This window comes from Tiliqua scincoides, chromosome 3, assembly GCF_035046505.1.
Source record: "Tiliqua scincoides isolate rTilSci1 chromosome 3, rTilSci1.hap2, whole genome shotgun sequence".
Classification (NCBI taxonomy): domain Eukaryota; kingdom Metazoa; phylum Chordata; class Lepidosauria; order Squamata; family Scincidae; genus Tiliqua; species Tiliqua scincoides.
The window spans coordinates 173319637-173343848 of record NC_089823.1 but is presented as its reverse complement, the minus strand read 5'-3'; the positions used below and the strand labels follow the sequence as shown (position 1 = coordinate 173343848).

The following is a 24212-nucleotide window of genomic DNA, read 5'->3' as shown; positions in this document are numbered from 1 at the left end:
ATTGACTCATACTATATGTTTACATAATTTTTGAAAAGATAGCTTTTGGATCTAGAATCACTAACAACGGAAAAGAAAAGCTAAATGCTGCTTACAGTAGTAGCCCAATTACATGAGTACTCTCAGATGACTCAGTGATCAGCAAAACAGACAGTATGGAGTTCACGATAAAGGAGGTAGCTCTCTGTTGACCAGTTACAGCTACTGCCACAATTTAATCACATCTCTCTTTCTCTCGCTACTCATACAAGACCAGAGGAAATAATTTCTCCTGCTGTAAGCTATTAGTTTTCCCCAAATATATTTCATACTTGACCAACCTGTCTTTGCCCAATTAGGATCTAACACACGTTTAACTTTACTGATCTTGACACTAATTATGCCAATTGAGTTTCTACTTGTCTAATCTGTCTGCTGGAAATGTAGGCCATGAAATCTCTTGTGAGCCCAGAATGTGACTCAGTACACAATTGCGCAATAAAAAAATGAATGATGACTCATTCCATATAAATTCACTGAAGATTCAGAACAGTGAAAATGATTCACATACTTCAAGTCCAAACATATTATCTTCATATATTTGAAGACAAAGACAGGAAGAAATATCTTTAGCACATTCTACACCTATATCCATAGTGATATAGATCTCAGTTTGTTTGCTGTATGCTTGTAGCAAAAGAAACATAATTATAGCTGTTAGTCTAGTGTAGACTAGTGGTTCTCAAACTGGTGGGTTGTGATCCATCAGTTCACGTAAAGGTTCCCCCGTCCCTCTAACCCTGCTAACTGGGTAAGAGGCACTTTTCAAGTGGGTGCTCCTCTTTTATTTAGCAGGGGGAGAGTAACTGGCCCTCCTCACTCCAGCAGTGTCTTTTCTAGTGGCTGCCTGCTGGTGTTCTTTTGCATCTTTTTAGATTGGGAGTCCTTTTGGGACAGGGAGCCATTAGAAATTTGATTTTCTCTGTAAACTGCTTTGCAAACTTTTGTTGAAAAGTGGTATATAAATATTGTCAATAATAATAATAATAATAATAATAATAATAATAATAATAATAATAATAATAATAATAATAAGGGGAGAGGCAGGGAAGCAATCTCCAGGATTGCGACCCTATGGGGGGGGCGAGGGAGGGTGACTTCCACTTGCTCTTTTTCCACTTACATAAAGTGGACAGTGCACTCCTCGCCCCCCACAAGGATGCAATCCTGGGGTTCACATTGCTGCCCTAGCTCCTCCCCCACAAAGACTTACTGAAGGGAGTAAAGCTCCCTCAAAGTTTGAGAAACACTGGTGTAGTCTATTAATTTTCCTATGAATCTTGGTCATTTGTATGGCACAAGCCTTCTACTGCCAATTATGCTACCCATGAACTCTGGGCAAAAATCTCTGAAGAGGTGTAACATGAAAACTAGTGGTTCCCAAAGTTATCTGGGTCACAACACCCCCACAGCCTTTTTCCTGGCTTAACCAAGTGCTGCCATCTTGAATCTTGCAAAATCTCATGAGATTTAAGATGGTGGTACCCAAATTTCACCATATTTCATGAGATCCAAGATGGTAGCACCCAAACCTCACAAGGTTTTGCAAGAACCAAGATGGCTGTGCTCAGGGGAAATAGGTAGGAGGGTTGACCGGGGACATCCTGCAGTGCCCCTGAGAATGTGCCACAATGTCCCAAGGCATCACAGCACACACTTTGGGAACCCCTGATAACAACTATTGAACAGTAAGGCTGGAGCTTTCCTGAAGGTCATCACCTCATCACACGTTAACCTGATTCGCACTACACTACAGATTAATTCAAATGCTCAGTATTATAAAATGGCAGAAGCAGAAAGCAAACATGAGAAGGGCACTGCAAACCAGAGCTGTTTACGCATTCACTTGAAGTTCGCACCACAACAGGAGCATCCGAGGTCATATTTGGCCAAACATGCAGTAGGGAAAGGAAGGATTTAGTTCTATTACTACAAATTTTGAGGCAAGAGTAGCTTTTTTTTCTGCTTAAAGCAATAAAATGTCCTTGTGTTCCACCCATAACTCATGAAATGAAAATGACTGATGGAAGCCGTATGAATCTTTATACCAGTTTTCAATCAAAATTGACTGAAGTGGATTTCAATGGAAGAAAATCCATATAACTTGGGGTAGGTGAGCACACCCACAAAGTTATTTAGGCAATGGCAGAATGTCACTACAGTGCTAACAATCCATTTTTATAAAGATCCCACTGCACACCCCTTCACCAAAACCTCCATTCTTTGTGCCCTACCTGCCTCATTTCCTTGTAACTGTGGTGCTTGAAGTCAAGGTTGTCGGTTGTCGTCATCTCATTTCTTCTGTGATAATAATTATTGGGGTCTGTGATGAAAAAGAATAAATATTATAGTTGTGTGTTCAAGGGGTGAACAATGTAACTATAAAATAACAAATTCGGAAAGCTCCCTTTAAATGCTACTCTCATATGTAGGAAGATATTTTAAAAGAAGGAAATGTCAAAAGTGCAGAGCTTTTTGAAATATGAATGATACACACAGACCCATGACAGTTTTTCATGGTTTGTGAATTTTGATCCTACCTTTCTTTTGTTGCATTCCCCAGCCCCGCACCCCAGGGCAAAGGTCCGTGATGGCGCCCTCCCGTGGGATGCTGCCGACCCCATGCGCAAATCTACCCCCCCTCACCTGGAGCAAAATAGAGCCTTGTACAACTCCAGGACGCACCAGGGAAACCTCCTGAGGCTTCCCCACAGTCTTAAACTGTGCTTCTGGCAAACCAGAAGCACGGTTTCCGACCATATCAGGAGTCTTAGTGAGGCTTCCAAGCATTCCTAGAGGTGCGCAAGGCCATGCACAGGGCATTTGCCCCTTTCACATGAAAGCAGGTCCATAATGTTGCATACCATCCCCAAAGGGAAAAAGGGAGATGTCAATATAGAGCACATTTGTTCTCTGCTTACTATCTACCCACACTTGGTCATCCAGTCCAATTAGACAGGTCTATGCACAGAACCAGGCACCCATGACACTTGCTGGATCAGCAACAATGGGCCTAAATTCACAGTTACATTTCTATTCTATTCCTCCTCCAAAGACCTCAGGTGGTGTACCAGATTCCTCCCCCCCCCCCCACACACACACATTTTATCCTCACAACAACTCAGTAAGATAGGCTTGGCAAAGATATGGAGACCTAGGGTCACCCAGTGAGCTTTATGACTCAGTGCAGATTTGTGCATGGGTCTTTCCACTCCTTGCCTGGCATTCTAACCACTACAACCCAGTGACTGAATCAGATGGGCACCCAAATGCAACTGTGAGTGTACATGATGTTTATCTACAGTGCCTTACTTTTGGTGGGATGTGTACCAAATGTATCTTTTACTAAAAGCAAGGAAATGAGGGTAGACCATCTCTGCACTCATAGGCATGTCTGGATGTGCATCTGATTTACTCAGTGGCTCTAAACTGCAAGCACACCAGAAGATGCATGTTCTCTGGGGCCAAGTCCTGTCTTGGGTCAACATGCACATTAATGTTGATGTTTACAACCGTCAGAAAGCGAATCTGAAATAACGGTGAAAAGCAAACAAACCAGTGTCATTCCACAACTAGGACAAAGTAAAATCAGAATTTGAGAGGCAGAAATATTGAGAAACATTCTCTTCTTCTATAAAATATAATTTCCTCCATAGAATGTCAAATCAGCTCAACCAGTGGGTCTGATGCTTCAGGTCCACACAGGGACTATGCCAATTCCCATGCTGACAGATATTAGTCCAAGAGACCAAAAGATCAGCGGAAGCATTTCTCAACAGAATGCATGTCATTCATATGTCAGCAAACACACCTGTACAAAACAGGAAAAGATGAAAATCTTGACAAACAGTCTGTGCGCACAAAGCACTGCTGGTTTGGAGACAATGTGGTATTGTGCTCAGAATGTGAAATAACTCACTCAGACTGGGGGGGACATCAGTTCAAATCTCCAGTGTGCCATGAAACTCACTGGGTGACCCTGGATTAGTCACTATCACCAAGCCTAAGCATCTTATAGGATTGTTAGAATAAAAGGGAGGAAGAGACGTTTGTGTGTCATGCTGAGACCCTTTTAGGAAGGGTGGCGAAGAAAGTAATTTATAATTCTACTGTGCATTGGTGAATTCATGCCACAATCACAGAAGCTAACAATTTTCTGGTTTTCTCATTCAGTAGAGTGATCATCTCTGCCGCTACGCTCTTAGTGATAACCTGACTTACCCAACAATACCCAGTGACTCCATAACTGAGGGTGGAATTTGAACCCAAGTTTCTATCTCCTGGAGATGAAAGAATCTTCAAGCAAACATCAATTATCACTCTATGAAAAATAAGTAATAACGCCATCTAGGTCTTGCAACAACTCTTTGGCATAGTCATAAATAAATAAACGCACTGAGTGCTCGAAGGCATTTTCTTCTCTGTCTGTATCTGGGTACTTAAAAAAAAATTCTGGGTATTTTCTGCTTTCTGTTTAATTTGTGAAAGGACTGGAAAGAAAAAGTACATCTATCCCTTTCAGGCAACTGCAAATCCCTATGTGTCATTTTGCATTCATCTGCACAGCAATACTGTGGAAACTAGAAAGAAAACTAAAGAGCTCGTGTGCCATCTTTATCTTCCTCGTCTGTGGGGTTCTGTCACATTTTTTTTCCTCCGTGAAGACCATTTTGCTGTCTCTGCTTTTACTCTGCTCTGTGAACTGGCTGAAGGTTTGCTTTCATTGATTAATTGCCTTGTGTTTAGCTAGCACAATGATTCATTGAAGAACTAAAGAAAATATTTCCATATACATGCTATTCTGGGGCTATTTAATAAGGTTGGTTTATTAAGTTCCTCTTGACACAGGAGAATAATTACTTGTTCCATAAAGCATTTCCAGCAGAACACCTGTATCCAAAGAGAAACACTGAATGTGTGCCAAAAGGCCACCAGAAAAAGTGTGAAATTTATTCCAACAAAACTGTGTCTGTACTCATCAAAGGAATCCATCCTGTGGAGGCTTCATGTTACGCCAAACCTGGCTCCGAAAATGGCACTTACCTGGCAGAGGGCAGCCTAGGATTTCTAGTCTCATGCATATGCTTCCTTCTTCATACCATGTTCGAGGGTTTATCCGAATATAACGGGCAATGAGGGGTACTGGTAGCTCATTGAGGACTGGGATCTCCTTTTCACTGTTGCCTTCAAAAATCTATCTCAGCACACAAAATAGAGAAGAGGTCATCATTAGTACCACTACCTGAAGCAAGAGGAAAGTCAAAATATGAGATCTGATCAGGTCAAATAAGATGAGAAAACTCTAAGCATATAATAGCTCAGCAGACCTTTTTCTTAAGTAGCAGAACTGCATGACTGAATCCTTGGAGGCATGACTGATAAATGGGAACGGAGTGCCGAGCATCTTCCCCTCCTAAACCTCAACGCTTTTTAGGTAATATATTTTTGACTATGGTTAAATGGAAGCTAGTTGTACCAAAGCTTTGAGCCTCAAGCCTGCATTGTACCTATGCTTTTTAAGAATTGTTTTTTAAGAATTGTTTAAGGAGTGTCGTAAGACATGGGCAGGTTGTAATATAGGACAATATTTTAGATATTCTTCCAAGGTCACAATTTTCATTTCTGACTAACAGGTGATCACCAAGAACACAATCTGATGGGAGATCAAGGAGACTACAGCCCTAGATTTTTTTCAGGTGTCTTTTCTCTGAATATTTACTAATTTATGCCATATAAATTATATGGCATAATATATTATGGCATAATATATTATATTCTCTCTCTCTCTCTCTCTCTCTCTCTCTCTCTCTCTCTCTCTCTTTATATATATATATATATATATCTTTATATAGATATATATCTCTCTTTATATAGATATATATAGAGATATCTCTCTCTCTCTCTCTCTATATATATATATATAGATAGATAGATAGAGAGAGAGAGAGAGAGAGAGAGAGAGAGAGAGAGAGAGAGAGAGAGAGAGAGAGAGAGAGAGAGAGAATTTGTTTTTATTTTTCCCCACATTTTTATACCACCTTTTCACCAAGGAGCTCAGGGTGGTGTACAGAGTTCCTCCTTCACAACAAGTCTGTGAGGTAGGTGAGGTTGGGAAATAAGTGACTGGCCCAAGGTCACCCAGGAAACTTCCTGGCTGAGCAGGGATTTGAATCTTGATCTTCAATGTCCATCTCCCAAACTACTACACCATCCTGGCTCCCATTTTTTGCATGAGTGTTAATAAAAGGAAGTGTAGCTTCAGCCTGGTGTTCTAGAGTTTTTCTGCTATATCCTTTGTTAATTTCATGCTCTCTCCAATTTCCCTGCTCATAAACACATGACAGACAAGTGTCTGCTTGATTTCAGGTAATGAATTTAACTAGCAACAGTTTATCAATATAGCACTCTAACAATGGTTATGATGGACAAAATTTAGTATTAACCATGATACTAACCATGTCTCCAGACCCATTTCTGACAGTGATCCATGCGTGACTGTCATTGCTCACCATTACTTTGTAAGATGTTACCCAGTCACTCCTAGAAAGAAGCAGAAAAGGATATGCTTGAAAATTATGCTTAATAATTTAATTAATCACAAAAAAAAAAAAAACTAATAACAGAAATCCTATTTGCCAAAAAGGATGTTAAAATCCAACTGGGAAAAATGATATAAAAATGTAGATGCAGCAGATAATGTACAAAAAGCTAAGCATGTACACAGAAACCAATCACAACTTGGGTCACATTCATCTGAAATGTGTGCTGTGGAAGGGTATTTTGTGCTTTGTGCAGATCACATTCATTTTGACATCGACTTGAGGAGGAGAATTTCCAGAAGACACTGCTCGTTTTCCTTTACTAGAAATTATTCTCTCCTTCATCCTTTCTTACCGTAGTAGCTATAAACCATGGATGCCAATGAAAGGCATCTGTTTACTTAGCCTGTAGAAAGAAAAGTCTGCAAATGGAAGCACATATAAGGTGTCTTCAAACAGGAGCATGTTTGAATGTGATACGGGTGATACTGGAGGCCAAGAGAGACTATGAGGAACACATGGTCAGCAACATTAAGGGGAATAATAAAAGCTTCTTCAAATAAGTTAGAAGCAGGAAACCTGACAGAGAAGTGGTTGGCCCTCTGGATGGTGGGGGATGGAAAAGGGAGATAAAAGGAGACTTAGAAATGGCAGAGAAATTAAATGAGTTCTTTGCATCTGTCTTCACAGCAGAAGACCTCGGGCAGATACTGCTGCCCGAATGGCCCCTCCTGACCCAGGAGTTAAGTCAGATAGAGGTTAAAAGAGAAGATGTTTCAGACCTCATTGATAAATTAAAGATCAATAAGTCACCAGGCCCTGATGGCATCCACCCAAGAGTTATTAAGGAATTGAAGAATGAAATTGCTGATCTCTTGACTAAAATATGCAACTTGTCCCTCAAAAAGCCCATGGTGCCAGAAGATTGGAGGATAGCAAATGTCACACTGATTTTTTAAAAGGGAAGGAGGGGGGACCCGGGAAACTATAGACCAGTCAGCCTAACATCTATACCGGGTAAGATGGTGGAATGCCTCATCAAAGATAGAATCTCAAAACACATAGACGAACAAGCCTTGCTGAGAGAGAATCAGCGTGGCTTCTGTAAGGGTAAGTCTTGCCTCACAAAACTTATAGAATTCTTTGAAAAGGTCAACAGGCATGTGGATGTGGAAGAACCCATGGACATTATATATCTGGACTTTCAAAAGGCGTTTGACACGGTCCCTCACCAAAGGCTACTGAATAAATTCCACAGTCAGGGAATTAGAGAGCAGGTCCTCTAGTGGATTGAGAACTGGTTGAAGACCAGGGAACAGAGAGTGGGTGTCAATGGGTAATTTTCACAATGGAGAGAGGTGAAAAGCGGTGTGCCCCAAGGATCTGTCCTGGGACCAGTGCTCTTCAAACTCTTCATAAATGACCTGGAGACAGGGTTGAGCAGTGAGGTAGCTACATTTGCGGACGATACCAAACTTTTCTGAGTGGTGAAGACCAGAAGTGATTGTGAGGAGCTCCAGAAGAATCTCTCCAAACTGGCAGAATGGGCAGCAAAATGACAGATGCGTTTCAATGTAAGTAAATGTAAAGTCATGCACATTGCAAAATATCATGCAAAAAATCAAAACTTCACATATAGGCTAATGAGTTCTGAGCTGTCTGTGACAGATCAGGAGAGAGTTCTTGGGGTGGTGGTGGACAGGTTGATGAACGTGTCGACCGAATGTGCGGCGGCAGTGAAGAAGGCTAATTCTATGCTTGGGATCATTAGAAAAGGTATTGAGAACAAAACAGCTAATGTTGTAATGCTGTTGTACAAATCGATGGTAAGGCCACACCTGGAGTATTGCGTCCAGTTCTGGTCGCCGTATCTCAAAAAAGACATAGTGGAAATGAAAAAAGTGCAAAAGAGCGTGACTAAGATGATTACTGGGCTGGGGCACCTTCCTTATGAGGAAAGGCTACGGCGTTTGGGCCTCTTCAGCCTAGAAAAGAGGCGCCTGAGGGCGGACATGATTGAGATATACAAATTTATGCACAGGAAGGATAAAATGGATAGAGAGATGCTCTTTACACTCTCACATAACATCAGAACCAGGGGACATCCACTAAAATTGAGTGTTAGGAGGGTTAGGACAGACAAAAGAAAATATTTCTTTACTCAGTGTGTGGTTGGTCTGTGGAACTCCTTACCACAGGATGTGGTTATGGCATCTGGCCTGGGCGCCTTTAAAAGGGGATTGGACAAGTTTCTGGAGGAAAAATCCATTACGGGTTACAAACCATGATGTAATGTGCAACCTCCTGATTTTAGAAATGGGCTATGTCAGAATGCCAGATGCAAGGGAGGGCACCAGGATGAGGTCTCTTGTTATCTAGTGTGCTCCCTGGGGCATTTGGTGGGGCACTGTGAGATACAGGAAGCTGGACAAGATGGGCCTATGGCCTGATCCAGTGGGGCTGTTCTTATGTTCTTATGTTTGCTAATCTTAAGTTACTGTGCACATCAGCACGATCTTGTGTTCACGCACAGCACACTTACTTGAGCATAACGTTGCTTAATTCTAAGGAACTACATTGAGAATCCCACAAGGATGTTTTAGCTGGATCAGATCAAGGTCCATTTAGCCTAGCATTTCTAGTTCCAGCAGCAATCAATCAGGTGATTCTGACAAACAAAGCATGAAGTTAGGGGCCACAGTGCTATTTGTTCCAAGTATCTGGGATTCAGATAGATGCTGTTTCTGTCCGTGGAGGTTGTATTTATCTATCAGGGCTCAGGGCCATGGATTTGAAATCTGATGGCACACAACTAGGAAGTAGAAAAGCAGCAATATAACTAGAAACCAGTCCTAGACAATGTATATTACTCAATTTTAAGGCAGTGAGGGCAAAACAATTTTGGCTGTTCCATGTTAAAAAGCTATTTGACTCTGTCAGTACTTAGCAGCAGTTTAGCAGTAAATAACACAGCCAGGTCAAATCAGTTCACCCCAGTTCATTAAGGTCTTGGTTGTACACACCAGATCAGCACAGTCATCTGGTATTACACTTTCATTTTGGGGCTATTTGGGATCTTCTCCATTCAGGACCCATAGGTACTCACAATTCATTTTATCCATTCATTTTGATTTGTTCAATTAAAAATTATCTAGCTTTAAACTTTCATTGCTGCCTGTGTTGGTGACACTGATGCCCCACTGTATAGCTGCCTTCTGGGGGTGGAAATTTTAGAATCCATGTCCTGGAACACAGCATCATTCTGCAGCAAGGCAGGTAAAAAAAACGGCCACTGCTTTGAAGCAACTGTGTCCAAAACACTGGCAACCACCATTTTTTTTTTCTTGCTGGTGGCAATGTTTTAACCCACATTAATCCCGATGTATGCTGTGTGCCAGGGCAGTATTGGGTAAAAGAAATGGCCATTTCCAGGAGGTGGCCGCAAAACCAAGTTCCTTTAGCTGTCACCACAGGTAGCAGCAAAAGCTACACTTCTGGTACAAATTAAAAGAAGGAAAGAAAACATATGGAGGGTGCAAAAAAATGGACCTCACATTCCTTTCCTGGCCCATTTATTTTGGACTGAGTGAAATCACTGAAAGGTCTTCATTTAGTTTGGACTCCTCCTTGGTTCCATTATTTCCAGAAATTAATGGATACCCCAAATATAAAGTAAACACCTCAGCTGATTTCATAGGACACTGAAGGGAACCAAACTCATTTGGTCATGTCCAACACATTTATGCTGTTATAGTCTCTAGAGCAGTGATTTTCAACCTTTTTCATCTCATGGCACACTGACAAGGTACTAAAATTGTCAAGGCACACCATCAGTTTTTGGACAATTGACAAGGCACACCTTGCTGTTGGTGGGGGGCTCATATTCTCAATGGTTCTATTAATAAATGACTCTCCACCAAACTCCCGTGGCACACCTGGGGACCATTTGCGGCACACCAGTGTGCCACGGCACAGTGGTTGAAAATGGCTGCTCTAGAGCAATGGTTTCCAAAATGTGAGCTGTGGCTGTCTGGGGAGTCATGGAATCCAGCCAGGGGAGGCATGGAAAAAACCTGCTGCCCTATAAAATATTTAGAATTATACCATTATAGGGAGCTGAGACCAATGGCCCAGTATGTCAAGGGAGCTGCCAGTTGAAAATGTTTGTGAACCACTGGTCTAGAGAATCTGACTGTAGAGTCAACAGCAGGGTCTAGAGTAGGGGTCTCCAAACCCCGGCCTGGGGCCAGATGCGGCCCGCAGCGAGTCTCTATCCAGCCCACGACCAGCCTCTTGTCCCCTGAAAGCCTCTGGCCCACTCGACTGAACATGACCAGAGCTGTGTTCTGGTTGCATCTGGAGGGTGTTCTGAGGCCCGGAGAGACTGAGTGAATGAGCCCACTCATTCATTTATTCATTCATCTAAGTTCCTTCTCTAATTTATTTATTTAAATTTTATATTTAAATTTTTTTCCGGCCCTCAGCACTGCGCCAGATATTTCATGCAGGCCTCTGGCTAAAAAGTTTGGAGACCCCTGGTCTAGAGCAACCATTTTCAACCACCGTGCCACAGCACACTGGTGTGCCGCAAGTGACTCACAGGTGCGCCACAGAAATTTGGGGGAAGGTCATTTATTAGTAGGGTTAATGGGGGATGTGAGCCCCTCACTGGCAGCATGGTGTGCCTTGTCAATGGTCAAAAACCTGATGGTGTGCCTTGACAATTTTAGGGCCTTGTCAGTGTCCCATCAGCTGAAAAAGGTTGAAAATCACTGGTCTAGAGTCTTGTTTCACACAGTGTGCCAAATAGCTTTAATGGCAGCTGCTGGGGACCAGAATTGATGTCATTAAGCAGATGATGGCCAGAAATGAGCACCTTGCTATCAAATAGAACTTCATTAACAGCAAATGACAGAAGACAAATCTTGCAAATCTTGATCATATTTTCAAGATGTAGAAGAGCCCAAGTATCATGTTGAGAGAGTCCAAATGATCAAGCAGGCCACCTTTCAGCTGTGCCACTTCTGCCACAGCATCACTTCTGCCGCACTCAGCAGCTGAACACCTGAATGGTTGTCTGCAAAGTGACACCTCAGCAGAAGTGGCACTGCTAAAAGAGCAGCTTGTGTGATAATTCGGCTCTCTGAGCACCTTGGCAGCTTCTCCTTCTCTTACCACTTGGGCAGCCCAATCCTGAGCTGCCCGGGGCGCCCAGGCTCGGCAGCACCGAGAAGGGCTGCCACCGGATCCTGCACCTCCCAGGCTACTGCGGGAGGTGCCTCTGGAGAAGGGGACTTTCATCCCCTTCCCCCAAGTAAGGTAAGCAGTCCCACAATGCAGCTACTCACTTTACCACTAAGGACAGGTAAAGGCACTCGTGTAGGGCGTGGAGCCCTACAGGAGCACCTTGGATCCTGTGGAGTGGAGCTCCACAGACCCGCCTCCCATCCCTCCCCCAGGCATGCCTCCAGACCGCCCCTTCCCCGTGTCACACCTCCCCATCACGCCTCCTCCCTGCCCTCTCTCCGCCCCCACCAGCCTCCCCCCTCCCTGGAACACCTCCTTCCCGCCCCCACTTGCCCTGCCGCTGCTCAGCGATCCAGGAGACCGCCGAGCCGCAGAAGCTGGGCGACTGCCCCACGCTAGCCCAGCACAGGCTGGCGAAGGGCTAGAACTGGTGGGAGCCTGGCGGTGAGGTTGCCTCCTCCCCGCACCTGCTTGCCATGCCGCTTCTCAGCAGTCCGGGAGACTGCTGAGCCGCAGAAGCTGGGCAACCGCTCCAGGCTAGCCCGGCACTGGGCTAGCACTGGCGGAAGCCTGGCAGTGAGGCTGGCAAATGCGCCTTACAGCACATTTGCGACAGTGCTCGGTGGCACGGAGCTGTGCCGCCGAGCACAGGATTGGGCTCTTAGCCTGCCCATTTTCCTGTAGTGTTCCTTGCCTTCTGAGGCCTTCAATTCATCTCTCCTTCCCAGAACCTCGGCAGAAGCAGTGCTGCTGAACACGTTGCACTGGGAGAACTCAATTATCATGGGGAGGGACAGTGGACAAGGAACTTCCAGGGTCCGCATCCAGCCCATGGGCTTTATGTTTGACACCACTAGTCTAGAGCAGCGATGTTCAACCTTTTTCATCTCATGGTACACTGACAAGGCACTAGAATTGCAAAGATACATCATCAGTCTTTTGACAATTGACAAGGCACACCACACTGCTGGTGGGGGATTCACATCCCTCAACTATCCTATTAATAAATGATATTTATTTAATAAAGAAAAGAAATAAATTCACCAAACTCTCAAAGCACACCTGAGGACCACTCGTGCCACAGCCCACTGGTTGAAAATTGCTGGTCTAGAGCAGGAGTGTCCAAACTTTTTGGCAGGAGGGCCATCTCAACTCTCTGACACTGTGTCGGGGGCAAGGAAAAAAAATAATTAATTTATATTTCAAATTTGAATAAATTTACATTAATTTACATTAATGAATATGTTAGAGATTGAACTTGAATGAATGACTGAAGGTCTTGCAATAGCTCAAGGCCTATAAAAGGCCTCACACTTTGCTGCCGCTGCTGCATCACAGACATGAAACAGTAAGCAGCGGAGAAAGCCCTCATCCCACAGTTCACATGAGAGGTTGAACAGTTGCCCTCATGCTGAGAGCAGTTGCGTTGGGCCAGCACGGGCTCAAGCAAGTTTCTGGAGGGCCAGAGGCTCACTGGAGACCGGGGGTTCCCCGCAGGCCAGATTAGGAGCCCTTGAGGGCCGCAAGTGGCCCCTGGGCCGGGGTTTGGGCACCCCTGGTCTAGACTAGAGTATCAGGTTGCAGTCTGAAGTACCTGCAGTGCTTGTACAATATTAAAATTAATTATGAAATGTGACTGTAAAACTGAATATTTGCTAAGCCAGTTCAAATAATTGCCACTTTTTTGCTTCACTGGTCTTTCTAAACACTGGTAAATTTTCCTTACCAGTCCACTCCTTTTCTGTCAACAAGACACTAGCTCCTCCATTGTCCTCCTACCTTGTGCAATGCCTTCACTCGCTTTTTGACACAGGTTCTCTTTTTTTTTATCACTCCTGAACTTTCTACATCTCTTTGCTGCTTAGGTTTCTGTCTCCTCCTTTCCTCAGGTGCACACTGCCTTCTCAGATTCTCTTCTTCAACCAGCCTGTCTCTTGGCCTCCCTTCCCTCAGCTCTTCTGCTTCTGGATTGTTTGCCAACTCAGCTTTCCAACTTTCTATCCATCAGTCTGTGCTGTGTTTCAACTGTTTATAGTCTGCCTGATTTTTTGGTAAGCCTCCATTTTCACCACAGTATCAACATTCTGTGCTGAACTGACAGAATATTTGTGAACATGACTGTAGCATCTTAATGGTTCAGCCAGTAGCTAAGTAAGGCTCACAGTCAGGCAAGCAGGTGATGGATAAAACCACTGTTGCCATCAATATCCATCCCCAGCCCACCCTTGACATGACTGCAGCCTGGTCTGATTCCCACTTCAATCCTCCACTGGAATGCTGCCATCATCAATAATATAATATATAATATAATATACAGTATTTATATACCGCCTTTCTTGGTCTTTATTCAAGACTTTATTCAAGGCGGTTTACACAGGCAGGCTGATTAAATCCACGCAGGGATTTTTACAAATTGAAAGAAGGTTCTCTCTTTCAAGAACCACCACATTCAAGGTGTTACACTCCGATCTGGTTTAACATTCTGGCCTCCATCCTCCCCACGCTCTGAGCAGATGGAACAGCTCAGCTGCAGCTTGCCAGCTGCTTCAAGGTCGCACGGTGCCGGTGGCCTCGAACTGGCGACCTTGTGGATGTTAATCTTCAGGCAAATGGAGGCTCTACCCTCTAGACCAGACCTCCTGCCCAACCTATCTGCTGTGGTGGGGATTTAGTATTCTGTTGGCATGCACATAGGGCTGCCAGCCCTTTGCACTGGTGGCCTTGACCCACATGTTGTTGTAGCAGCTGGTATATCAGTAGCCTGGGCCATGCCCTGATGAAGCTTGAGTTCTGTCATTGCAAGGCCCAGATAGGATTGGGCCATTTGGTCACGTCCCATTGAAATTAATTGACCTTAGACATTATTATTTTGTCCTATTGATTTCAATGGTGCTTATTAGTTATAACTAGTCTTCTTTATCATGACTATCTTATGATGACACACATTGCTTTTCTTTCCTTTTTTTTCTCCACTAGTGAAACTCTGAGCAAATGTTTTAAAACATTTCAAGGACCAAATGAAGAAGTTGCTTTGTGGGCCAGATGTGACCAACACACCACAAGATGCTTATCCTTATATTAAAGCATATAGCAGAGTCCAGATGTCATTCTTCACACAGACAAGTAGATAGAGCCTATATATGTGTGTACAGTTTGTATATAAGCTACTCCTAAATGTGTGTAGGGGTGAAATCAGTGACCCAGAGAGGCCACAATCCAGCTTCACTTCTGTGTTCAGTAACTTCTAAACATTGGTTTATGTTTTAAAGTATTATAGTTTAAATGCAACATTTCTAGCAGCAAAACTTCAATTTAAATGAGTTTGTCAGACTAGCTCTAATCCCTAAAGTACCTGAAGAATTTGTCCCTATCACCGTGTGACCTCGCACTTTAATGCAATTCCACATGACTGACAGGTCCTGTTCAGCAGAGGGTCAAGACTGAAGCTGTGGCAATATTAGAGATTATTCAATGGAAAGTCCACTGGAATGCTCTCAATAATGTATGCAGCTCCCGCAGATGGAACTGTTCTTTCATTGCCACAAAAATCCAATTTAATCGCATTATGCAAACCCATTAAAAAGAACAAAAATTCTAAAATGCCCAAAAGAACAGGTTTCTAGCTTAATCATAACCTTCCTAACATTTACAACTAGAAAGCTTTGAATCAAACCAAACAAAGTTATTGGGGCAGGCTGGAATTTTCTAATACTTTAATTTGGTAGTAGTCAGGAACTTGTGTATTATGCATGGACAGATGACATTAAAAATATATACCAGAATTTGAATGAATGTGTGGCACTACAAAATTGGTCATTTTAAGCAATGAAAAAATATTCATATTCCTGATTTTCCTAGGTAGTGATACCATTAACAGGTCTATCATTCTCCCCCCCCCCCCCCACTGATGCAGCCGCACCAAAAAGCTGTGGACGGTATCCAGTGGGGGGGAAAGGCTTCGGAGGGGAAAAGGAAATTATTTCCCCTTGCCCATCCGTAAGCCTCCCATTCATCAACAGGTCTCATCAAAACTGTAACAGCTCTTTAGTGCAAGTTCAAGAAGAAAGGGGCAGGGAACTTCCAAATGGGGGAGATAGGATAGAGGATGCAGGTCTCTTGTTGTCTTGTGTGCTTCCTGGGGTAATTGGTGGGCCACTGTGAGATACAGGAAACTGGACTAGATGGGCCCATGGCCTGATCCAGTAGGGCTGTTCTTATGATCCAGTACACGCCACTGCCACTGGATCCACTTCTTCCTGCCACCAACCCCACCCCCGTTTCTGCCATCTCCCCACAGAGTTTCACCCCACACCTTACAAAGTTGATGCATCTAAAATTGGATACAAATAACAAACTATTGTTATAAGAAGCTGCCAATTTTATCATTGCGGCTGTCCACAATGTACCTATCTGGTTCTCATTAGTGGTTCCTTTCCTCAGCTGGCTTTGTCAAGCCAACCTTCCAGATGGAAAGGTGTTTTTTTTTTTTTTTTTTGGGCATGTGGTCACAATGAAATTGATTAGAAACCTTATGGATCCACCAGCAAGCATTAAGTGCCTCAGTGGAAAATGAATTCCGGTCACAAATGAATATGGGCTAGTCCTTGGCAGTAAGCCTGTTGCTGAATTGAAAAGAAACTAGTAACACAGGTGTGTGTTCTTTTCAAAGTATGCAAGTTTACATATTTTCCTGAACTCCAAACTTTCATCCCCCAACCCAATGCTGAATATATGTGGCTTGGACAATGTTTGGATGAAATCCAGTTCTCTCTCTAATTTTGGTACAGAGTGAAGAACAACCTGCTCACATCAAATCAAGCCAGGTGCATAGAAAAGGCCCATGCCTACTTGAGTATTCAAATAAGAAGCCAGATTTACAAAATTACTGACTACCCCTCCAGCTCCAATGTGGCACTTAAGGACAGATTTTTCAAAAGACGTTAACAGCCAATCCGTACAAAGTGGGCACTGAATTATAATGCAAATCAAGTCTTCCGAATTCAAGTGGTTCTAAGTAATGCTTATTCTGGCCAACTTGGCTGATTCAGACCCCCACATTTGCTGCTGCACGAACACACATCTCAAGTAGAAAGGTAGAAGCACCCAACAGGCAAGGCCACTTAAGGTTGCTCTTGCTTAACTAATCACATCGGAGTAGGTTGCAATGAATAATGCAGGTGCTAATTAAAACTGCCTGCTGATTTTTGTGTTACCATCAGTGCTTTTCACATGGCAGAAATCACAACATTGAGAAATACGTGAACAAAAAGGAAAGCACAACCACACAGATTTAAACATTTTACAAATTTGGGAAGTGGAACCAATAAGAGGGAGAATTGTCCCCTTTCACCCCAGCATGGTGTCTCTTCCAGTGGCTATTGCTGGTGTCACTTTTGCATTCTTTTTAGATTGTGAATCCTTTAGGGTCAGGGAACCACTTATTTATATGTTTAGCTGTGTAAACCACTTTGTGGACTGCCTTATGTCTGTGCATGCACATGCTTGTGTGAGTGTCTGAGTGTGTGAGTGAGAGAGGGAGGGACCTCTCCTCCCCAAATCTGCTTCAAAGAGGTATAGAGCAATTAGTGAATAGGTGAAAGTATAATTATTTGACTGGTTGTTTTGCCCCTTCAGAGGGCAAACCTTACTATTTCTTTCTCCCTCTTAAGAGGGGCGACCTGCTGAACAGCCAGGATCCTAATCACATAAATTGACTATCAGAAGCCAGCCAAGGTTGTTCAATGAGATAAGATTTTCTGCTAATTACAGTGAAACCAAGCTGAATCTTCTTTTTTACTTTAAATCAAATGGGCCACAAATATTTCTTAAATTGGGATGATATTGGAGTAAAGAAACATGTTCAATCTAAATGTACAGGAGCCCCAACATAAAAGCATCAATGAAGGCTTATTATCCACTTAACACTTCACATAGTCACATACGGCTATGTAAGGGCCTGATCCAGACCCATGCATGGCGACGTACCGCAGATTTGCACTGTCACAAATGTGCCATAGAGCATGTTTGCAAACCCTTACCACAGGCCCAATGCTGGAGCTAACCAGGCATGAGCCTAAGCTGGGCCAGCTCCAGCCCTAGGCCCATGTTCCGCACCCAGTGGTCACTCGAACCGCCGGGAGGCAGAGAGGTGAGTGAGGGTGTGGAGGGAGGTGGGGAGAAGGCATTCTGGGCTGGGGGAAGGCAGGGGGAAGGCAGGGAAAGGGCATGGAGAAGGCATGGTAGGGGAGGGAGCAGTGCAGGAGGGGGACGGAACCAGTGGGGCTCAGCTCCACTGGATCCTGAGCCCTGTGTCAGACTGTGCGGCCCATGGGACTCTCTGATACTGCACCGGCTCCAGAGCCGCCACAGAATTGAGTACCCCATTGTGGGGCTACTTCGCTTACTCAGGGGAAGGGGACAAAAGTCCTCTTTTCCCAAGGAGCCGCTGCAGGCTGCCCAGTTGCACTCAGGATGCCACGGTAGCTATTTTGGTGCCACAGCAGCCCCGTGCTCCGGGCAGCTCAGGATTAGGTTGTTAGTACATTAGAATAATAATCCACATTCCAATTTAGGGTTAATACTTTATTAGGATTAATCAAAAGGAAGAAAATATGAAACAGCAAGCTTTCAAATAGTAAGAACTCTTCATGAGGAAGATGATAGACAAGTGGACACCTCCTGCCTTAAGCGTTCTATAGAGAACTCTTTTGAGTTCTATAGAGCTCAAAAGCTCACTGTTTGTTATGTTTTTTTTTGGTGGGTCCCAATAAAGCATTACCCTAATTTGGATTGTGAATTTAATGCTTCACAGAGCTATATATATGGCAAACCACCCAGTTCTACCTCAGTGCAATCTATGATCATGGTGGCACATTGCCAAAATAATATCTGAATCGGCCCACAGTGATACAGAGGCTCGTATCAAACCAGTTCCAATCAACATGATGGAAAGAAAAGTATCAATGGGAAAGTCCCCAACTGAACTAGCCAGCTTCCAGCCAAAAGCATCCGCTAGCAGATATCTGCCTTCCTCTCTCAGATTCTGGGAGCCCCTATACAAGATGGAAAATAGTATAGGTCAGCAGTTCTTAAAGTGTGAGTCCAGCACTCACCAGTGGGTCATGACCAATTTTTGGTGGTTCGCGAAATTGACAGGGCAGATTAGGCTATGCACATTAAGGGTTAAACAAGCTGCTACCACGGGGGGGGGGGAGCACTGCTGCCTAATCACCATTATAGCCACACCCCTTGGCATTTCTCAATCAGGCAGCAGCTTCTAGGAGCTCTAAAAAGTTTGAGAACCACTGGATAGATCAACATGAATTTAAAAGGCTTATTATATTTTATTGACATTGTGTAAACAACATTTATTTCATTGGGTCTTACTATGCCACATTGATTTTCTTCATTTGCACAACATAAAACATTCGTCCAAACTTCTGGTTTGCCTTAAAAAGTAAGCAAAGAATGTACTCACAACCAGAGAGAATTTCTTCCCTGAGTAATAACTCCTGTGAACTTTGTGAGCCTCCGAGCGTCTACTTCAATCCACTGATATGGATCATTCCGTCCTGCACACCAAGCACCATCATAAAAATCATTTTCATTAACACCTGCCTGAAAAGAAGGCAAAGCCATCTTTACACATCCAAACTGATACACTTCTAAAGGAAATAAACAGAGAACATGAAGTTATCATTCACTCTAGTTTCCCTTTTCCCCATACATTGATTTCTATATCATGTAAATCCTGTGAGCCTCATAGGACTTATTGAGAAAGTACCATGCTGTTTTCTCTAGATTGAAGATGAAACACCTATTAGAAATAAGTGAGCTTCAAATGAGAGTAGAACAGTATAAGCTGCAGTCATTATTTCTTGCATTTCTTACATTAACTTGGATTAATGTACAGGTGGAAGGAATTTTTCTTGTCTATATATAGTTAGTATGCATCACTCTAATTTATGTACAAAGATAAGGTTAAGAATTTTTCCCTGTTCTTTCACGCTAATGAAATTCTTCCTTTTTGAAAACAGAGAGAAAAGGATTTTTAAAATCTTCAATTGACTGCCAATAAATTTATCACAGCAAACTGCAGTACTTTTAAAATAATGGAGTATTTTCAACTTTTCATTCTACATCAATACATACACATATAGTGTGTTGAGCATACAGTTTCCTGGTCAGCAATACCAAAAATAGTAGTATACTCAATTCATTTGATCAAAACACCTATAGTGTCGGAGAATCAAGTCTGTTATGCAAAAGGAAGCATTCGGAAACCAGTGGCAGGATAGTTCAGTGACTCTATTAGAATGTTACTGTCTATGCTTACAGTATGTCTTAGAGTGGACTGGTAAGCATTGCCCCCTGCACCAGAATGCTAGGCCTGTGCATTACTAAGCACAGGGAGGATGTCTCCTTGAGTACCACATTTGCCTGCACAGAAAAACAGTAAACACGATGGGAGGTAGAGTTATAGAGCAGAGGTTCTCAAACTTTTAGCACGAGGACCCACTTTTTAGAATGAGAATCTGTCAGGACTCACCAGAAGTTATGTCATGGCCAGAAGTGACATCATCAAACAGGAACATTTTTAATAATAATAATAACAACAACAACAACAACAACTTTATTTTTACCCCGCCTTTCTCCCCGAAGGGACTCAAGGCGGCTTACAACAGATTAAAACAGATTAAAAACATAATTTAAAAACAGATAAAAGCATATTAACATATATCATAAAAACAGTAGTCAGATAAAAGTAGTAAAAAGGTAAAAAGAGCATAGAGCAGCAAGTCATAAAAGAATCAGGCCTGTAAAAAATTAAAAGATGTTGAAAAGATGTTAAAAAGGTTGAGAACTCAGAAGGCTTGTTTAAACAGAAGGGTCTTCAGGCCTCGCCGAAAAGTCGCAAGAGAGGGAGCCATTCTTAAGTCAAGGGGAAGGGAATTCCATAGCGTTGGTTCCACTACTGAGAAGGTCCTATTGCTAGCTGCCGCCCCACGTACCTCCCTAGGCGGCGGCACTTGTAAAAAGGCCTTCTCTGATGACCTAAGAGGACGAGCCGGATTGTACGGGAGTAGGCGATCTCTAAGATATCCTGGCCCAGAGCAGTACAGGGCTTTAAAGGTCAAAACCAGCACCTTGAATTGGGCCCAGAAACAAATGGGCAGCCAGTGTAGCCGCTGGAGAAGCGGACTGACAGAGTCAAACCGCCTACCTCCAGTAAGCACATGGGCCGCCGCATTCTGCACTAGTTGCAGTTACTGAACTGTCTTCAAGGGCAGCCCCACAGAGAGCGGGTTACAATAATCTAACCTCGATGTCACCGTGGCATGGATCACCGTGGCCAGGTCTACACGATCCAAGTACAGCCACAGCTGGCTCACAAGCCGAAGCTGAGCGAAGGCCCCCCTAGCCACAGCCACCACCTGGGAATCCAGGAGCAGCTGCGAGTCCAGGTGGACCCCCAAGCTGCAGACCTGCTCCTTCAGGGGGAGTGCAACCCCATTCAGCGCAAGCCAATAGTCCAGCACCTGCATCGAGGATTTCCAAACCAGGAGAGCCTCTGTCTTATCCTGATTTAATTTCAGCTTGTTAGCCCCCACCAAGATCCTCACTGCCTCCAGGCAGGCAGATGGCCTCACACTCCAAAGGAGTCTGTCCACATCTTCAGGCTGTACAAGCTGAAAAGAATCCCACAACACTGGACAAGCAGTTGCCAAGGGGACATCGTCAGACATTTTCAATGTGGCATCCAAGTTGCGACGAATACGATCGATTTTATCTGCAAAATGTTGTGCAAACATGTCACAACGGCTGACCGTGACTGGTCTACTGGAGGGGCCTGATGGAGGAGGCCCCGCACCACACGGAACAGCTCTGCCGGACGGTTGTCAGCAGATGCAATGGTAGCAGAGAAGAAAGATCGTTTCGCTGCTACCACCGCCACGAAATAGGCTCTGTAAAGAGCTCTACTCTGTGTCCGATCAGATTTATCGCAAGTTTTCTGCCACCATCGCTCTAGATGCCTGCCCTACCGCTTCATCATTCGCAGCTCCTCAGTGAACCAAGGAGCCGCTCCGAGTCTGCGACGTGGCAGAGGTCGCTCCGGAGCAATCTCATCCACTGCCCTGGTCATTTCCCCATTCCAGAGGTCAACCAGGGCCTCAGATGAGACGCCAGTCTTGGCAGTGGGGAAATCCCCCAGAGCCCTCAGGAAACCTTCAGGATCCATTAGCCTCCAGGGGCGGACTATAGAAAATGGTCCCCCGCCTCTGCGGAGGTAGGAAGTCGCAACAAGCCTAAACCTTACCAGGAAGTGATCTGTCCATGACAGCAGAGTGATCTTAACAATCCTAGGCTGCAGTAATACCCACATTTATCCAGGAGTAAGTCCCATTTACTATCATTGTTAAAAGCAAATATATAGTACCCTGTTAAAAGTACAGATGTGTCACATTTACCCAAATGCAGGCAGTTACATACCATAGCAGCATCAAATCTAATGTATTAAAGATAAAATTTTGACATGAACAGGGACACACCTAAAATTGGCTTGTGACGTTTGTAATGGATCCTGACCCACAGTTTGAGAAACACTGCTGTAGAGTATATGGGGGCTGTGACAAAGCTTACCAGAGAGAAAGAGAGTGTGTGTTATCTGAGCATAACACTTCATGCAACTGTCAAAGGGGTTCCTGGCCTGCAAAAGCACATGCCACAGCATACTTGTTAGTCTTCACAATGCCATGGAGCTCTTTGTCACTTTTTTGAAGAGTTAATACATTTGATTTTTAATTTCACTGACAATCGTATAATGAAACACTCTTCAGATCAAACTCAAAGATAGTTTATACAAACCACTTTCATTTAGTGATGTCACAGAAACTTGTATTTCCTTAAAATATACTACCATCAGAGCAGTACCTGAGAACTGTTTTTCAGCTGTACCTGCACCTGGTGTCTAAGGCACCACAAACATGTGCACATGCAGCACCACAACAGAGGCAGAAAGAGTTTTTACTTCTACTATTACTGCTGGTGTCAGAGCCAGGTATGTGGGTAGAGAGGGACTGAGTGGAAAAAAAGTGGAGGGAGTTGGGGGCACATAGGTGAGTAGGAGGAAGGACAGAAAAATGTTTGTGGCAGGATAATGGATGAAGTGAGGCTGGAGTCTGATCATGTGTTGGCAGAAGGATCAGACTTCACTACACTCCGAATAACACCATTAGGGCACAACAGGATCCAATATGGCCTCCCACTCAGCTTTTAAAATACTGAGCAATTTTCGAAGTTTAAAAGAAAATATTTTGGTTTTCTGAACTTAATAAAGAACCTAACTGGAGGGATTAATCTCATCCTTACTTTCACACACACTATAGCCTTATTTATTGCATGCAATTAATTTTATCTATTTTATTTCTTGTTTGGGCAACATAAAACTTTTCCAAGCTTCTAAGACTAGTGGATTTCTGTTTACACAAAGAGACATAACTACTGAAAGCAAACATAAGGAAGGAGGACAAAAAGTTTGCAATATCTCCAATATCTTGAAATTTAATCTTCTTGTTAAAATGGACTTAGGACAAATCTAAAAAGTTTCACTGTTTGAAAAAGCTGAAAATTATAGATTTTAGACCAGAAAGCTATTAAATTAGAAGCACTTGACAAATGAAGGAAAGGGGGGCAAAACTGTGTATTGATACAAACTGTCAGTCATGCTGGGCCATATGAGTGGCTGATCAGAATCGTAGGATTAGTGAATGGTTATCTGGCGGCTACACTGAGGGAAGAGTGTGATTCTAGCTTTCCTGAGTCTGCCTATTACAGATAAAGTTGTATCAGAAAAATAAGTCCCATTTGAACAGGGAACAGCAAACAGGTAAACTCAAATGATTAAGCACTGCCATGGATTAGAAACTTGTGTGACTTATTGGTGTGTTCCTGAGTGATGGGATCAAAACAGCATTTATGTTGAAAATGATGAAAGTAACAGCTTAAGGTTCAGAAAAATGAAGGATATATGGTAGTAAAAAGCAATTAGAATATAGACATGGTGGACATTATTCTAGAACAAGATAATGGATATCTTTTTTTAGCAGTTGATTATGACTAAAAAAAGACCCAGGATTTTGTCCTCCATTGAAACCAACAATGTGAATGGAATAATAAATCAATTTAAAGAAATGCCTGACAAAGTACAATGATTACACATGTAGAAATTTTATCAACTAAGAGCCCAATCCTGAGCTCGGCGGCATGGCTCCGTGCTGCTGAGCACTGTCGCAAACATGCAGTAAGGCACGTTTGCAAGCCTCACCGCCGGGCTCCCGCACAAGCTAGCCCAGCGCCGGCAGGTTGCAGGGCGGTTGCCAAGTTTCC

General features: G+C 43.4%; 1 protein-coding gene across 2 annotated transcripts in view; it reads right to left on the bottom strand.

The window, feature by feature from the left end:
* The window catches only part of CPXM2 (carboxypeptidase X, M14 family member 2), a 112340-nt gene that overhangs the window by 41833 nt on the left and 46295 nt on the right, over nucleotides 1-24212 (bottom strand). For both annotated transcript variants that reach the window (XM_066619003.1, XM_066619002.1), the window contains exons 4-7: nucleotides 19303-19442; nucleotides 6495-6579; nucleotides 5083-5233; nucleotides 2274-2362 (exon numbers count right to left, since the gene is read on the bottom strand). In XM_066619003.1, the coding sequence (XP_066475100.1) occupies nucleotides 2274-2362; nucleotides 5083-5233; nucleotides 6495-6579; nucleotides 19303-19442 (465 nt within the window). The remainder of the gene's footprint in view (nucleotides 1-2273; nucleotides 2363-5082; nucleotides 5234-6494; nucleotides 6580-19302; nucleotides 19443-24212) is intronic.